This window comes from Propithecus coquereli, unplaced genomic scaffold (genome assembly GCF_000956105.1).
Source record: "Propithecus coquereli isolate 6110/MARCELLA unplaced genomic scaffold, Pcoq_1.0 Scaffold115, whole genome shotgun sequence".
NCBI classification, from domain to species: Eukaryota; Metazoa; Chordata; class Mammalia; order Primates; family Indriidae; genus Propithecus; species Propithecus coquereli.
The window spans coordinates 4,432,793-4,436,753 of record NW_012135525.1 but is presented as its reverse complement, the minus strand read 5'-3'; the positions used below and the strand labels follow the sequence as shown (position 1 = coordinate 4,436,753).

The window sequence follows — 3,961 nt, the reverse complement described above, 5'->3', positions numbered from 1 at the left end:
AAGTAACCCAAGAATGGAAAAACAAGCACCACATGTACTCACCATCAAATTGGTATAAACTGATCAACACATAAGTGCACATATAAGAATAACATCTATTGGATGTCGGGGAGGGGGAGGAGGGAGAAGGTGATGGGTATATGCATACACAAAGAGTGCAATGCGCACCATCCGAGGGATGGACACACTTGAAACTGGACTTGGGGGGGAGGGGGGGCAAGGCAACATAGATAACCTAAACATCTGTACCCCCATAATATGCTGAAATAAAAAAAAGAAAAGGAATCGTTTTCAAAATTAAATTCTACAACACCATGAAATCAAAGCTATTAGATTCCAACAGCCCTTGGATACACCCAGAAAGTAAGGGCCAAAGATTTTAAAGAAAAGATGGATAAAATGAGAATTAAAATTTGTCTGTTAATTTCAAATTCCCAAGCTGAGATAAATGTAAAGGAAATGACTGTCATTTGTAGTTAAATAACTAGATGAATTAAATTCAAATTTAGAGATTCAAAATTTCTCCTTTTTTTCAAATTATTTGGTTAGCTATCCACACATACAAGGCTTTTATATAGTCCATTCAAACTTGGCCTCTCATCAATGCGGCTAATTTTGGATATTTTGTTAAAAGACCAGTAAATTTTTAGGACTATAATTGTCCTATTTCACAATAATTTCATTTGAAACACATACTTTTGGCATCATGTTTTGTATGTATTTACATCTATGCAAGAGTATCATTTTTTCTTTTATCTACTGCACATAAGAAATTACTCTGAAATGTTGCATGAGAAGGCACTGAAATATAACATGACAGTAAGACACAGTACTCTGAAAGTCCTAAAGATGATACAAATACTCATTTGGCGACAGAAGAGAGGTAAACATACAGTTGATGTTTTAGTGAAAAAGAAAGAAAAGCGAGTAAAAGCCTTTAATATTTATAGAAGCAACATTTACAAACATTGAGGCAGGTCCTCCCAGGTCTTTAAACAACCAAGATCTTCTGGTGTGTAGTCAAGTCCCCAGCCACAAAGCACTAAGTAGCCAGTCACTGGATAACAAAAAGGTTAACGTGACTTTGGATCAGGCAGGCTTTTCCACTATTTAGGTTCCCATTGAAGTTTGTGCAGATCAAAGAGGGAGCCAATAATAATTAAAATAAGGAAGATAACCTAAAGGCAAAAAAAGACTAGGAGCACTAAGACTGATCCAAGGGAAAAACACTACATAAGAGGTGGCAAATGGAGGGCACAATAAGGTAGAATGGAGTTTTGGAGAATGATGCAAGAAAGAAACTTAAATATAATATAAATTTTACCATAATAAACATTTTGTTATTTAATGAAACTACAAAATTTGCCATCCTTATAATATTTACTTACTATAAAAAGGCTAGTTTTCCAATGGACCCTTTAAAGATGTCATCCATTAATATATCTATATATCATGGCCTGGTCAAAAGTATTGATTTTTAAGTAAGGCAGAAAACAGGTTCTTTAAACATATGAAGTATAGCTACAGTCATATTTTGATCTCCTTCATTAAATCATTATTGAAAATTTCCAATTTGAAAACTGTTTTGTTCAGGCTGAGTTTTCATTATTAGGTCAAGATCAAAAGGTGCTTTTACTACAAAATTTAGAGTAAATCTTAGGATGGGCGGGCATCTAATCCCTTACCTCTAAGAATATCTTCTCTTATCTAAAAAAAAATTTTAACCATAAACATCAATCAGTTTTCCCTTTCTAGATTTCAGATGTAAACAATAAAAACATCAGGGTTTTTTTGCTTGATAAAAACACATAAAAAGAAAGCAATCCAGATAATTAGTGACACTTTTGTATTTTAAAGTTGGAAAATGAGTTCAAGGAAAGAAGAGTCAAAGGAACTTAAAAAACTTAATATTAATACCAAATATGCATTCTTTAAATGTTACATAAATTAATTACCTCAAGATAATATGAAAAGTTAGTAACTCAAGGAAGTATTATATTTCAAAGATAAGAAATTAAAGATGAAGTTGGTAGTTAAGTTTCATCACAATAAAAATTTACAAATACCTTCTTCAACATCTGAGATATATTCGCCATCACTGAGCATTTCAGGGGCATTGGCTTTACGAACTGCACGATTTAAGTGAACAATATAAGTGTACGAAAAATACATACTCTTAATACTACAACAAAACATTTTAATATTTCTAAAAACATTGTTTGCAATGAAATTTCTTCAGGAAACAACAAATACACAGTCCCTCATAATTATTGGAACTCAAAGGACATTTTCATACCTTCATCGTCGGACATATCAAGAACTTCATTCATCGTTTCCGGAACATTCATTTTGTGCTTCTCTGTGACAGTCTAGTAACAAAAAAGCAGTCACTTTAGGGCACATTTTAATGTGACTATTCATTACTTTCTAAATTAAACAGTTGGTTTCTTTTTTTTTTTTTTTTTTTTTTGAGACAGAGTCTCCCTCTGTTGCCTGGGCTAGAGTGCCGTGGCGTCAGCCTTGCTCACAGCAACCTCAAACTCCTGGGCTCAAGTGATCCTACTGCCCCAGCATTCTGAATAGCTGGGACTACAGGCATGTAGCCACCATGCCCGGCTAATTTTTCCTATATATTTTTAGTTGGCCGATTAATTTCTTTCTATTTTTAGTAGAGGCGGGGTCTCGCTCTTGCTCAGGCTGGTCTCGAACTCCTGAGCTCAAACAATCCGCCCGCCTCGGCCTCCCAGAGTGCTAGGATTACAGGTGTGAGCCACCGCGCCCGGCCAACAGTTGGTTTCTTGTGGGACTTATGTGTTGAATATCGTGAAGCTCCCACATATAAAATGACATCAAATTTGTTGTCCCTTAGTGGCACACAGGTCCTCACCATATACAGACCAGGGAAGAAATACAAAGTGAGATAGTCCAGTGGCAAAGCACAACAGCTTAAAAGATTTAGGTCTCTAAAAATGGTTTTCAAAGGACAAGAGAAGAAGAAAGATATTGCCTCTTTTACTCAATCCCTATACTTTCTCATGGTCTGATGAATCTGTCACCCCCTTCCACTAAAAAGTGGAAAGCTGAAGATAAGCCAAATGAACTAGGAGAAATATGTCTTTTTATTACTTGTGCTAAGCCTTACACCTATTTTGTCTTCTCCTCTTATGTGTACTTATAATTCCTAGGATAAATCAAAATATCAAAATTGTATACATTACATAATCATTACAACAATGTACATGAAAAAATATTTTAGGGGTAATGCATTTGCAGGATCATTTTAGCTTCCAAAATATTTCAAAGAATGGTATATTACAGAGCAAATACCTAACTGACTCTTTTACTTGCTCTTTGATAACTTTATACTTATATAGGTTATATTCATCCATAAGACACTGTCAGCATTACTTGTCAGAAAATCTTAATGACTTTAGTTTAAAAATGAATTTTCTTCCAATTTTGAGCATATGAAAGACTAATGGTACAAGGAAAAATACACATTTTAGTAAGACAACTGAAGAAAAGCCAGGTTGTTAAAACTAAGAAAGGGCACACATCCATTATTTCTTAGGGACAGTACTTGATAAATGTGATTTATACTTTCTATCTCTAATTATTGCATTGAAATAAAGCATTATTTACTGTTTTTTCCAGCATGTAATACTGAAATTGAACATTTTTAAAATGGACTTTTATTTTTAGAATAGTTTTAAATTTACAAAGTAATTGTGAAGACAGAAAGTTCCCATATACCCCACATCAAGTTTCCCCTATTATTAAAAGCTTACATTAGTATGGTACATTTGTTACAACTAATGAATTAATACTATACATTATTATTAAAAAAAAAAAAAAATTGGTAAGCCTAAACTTGGAATTATTGGGTTAATGCTTCCCAATTGACACAGAATCCATGGATTAGCCATAGCAAATGAGCTAGTTCATAATACCATCCTTTGTT

The 3,961-nt window shown here is 33.7% G+C and overlaps 1 protein-coding gene across 2 annotated transcripts in view; it reads right to left on the bottom strand.

Moving 5' to 3' along the window:
- The window catches only part of ANK3 (ankyrin 3, node of Ranvier (ankyrin G)), a 515,090-nt gene that overhangs the window by 126,266 nt on the left and 384,863 nt on the right, over window positions 1–3,961 (bottom strand). For both annotated transcript variants that reach the window (XM_012657562.1, XM_012657554.1), the window contains exons 22-23: window positions 2,297–2,369; window positions 2,067–2,129 (exon numbers count right to left, since the gene is read on the bottom strand). In XM_012657562.1, coding sequence (XP_012513016.1) covers window positions 2,067–2,129; window positions 2,297–2,369 — 136 coding nt within the window. The remainder of the gene's footprint in view (window positions 1–2,066; window positions 2,130–2,296; window positions 2,370–3,961) is intronic.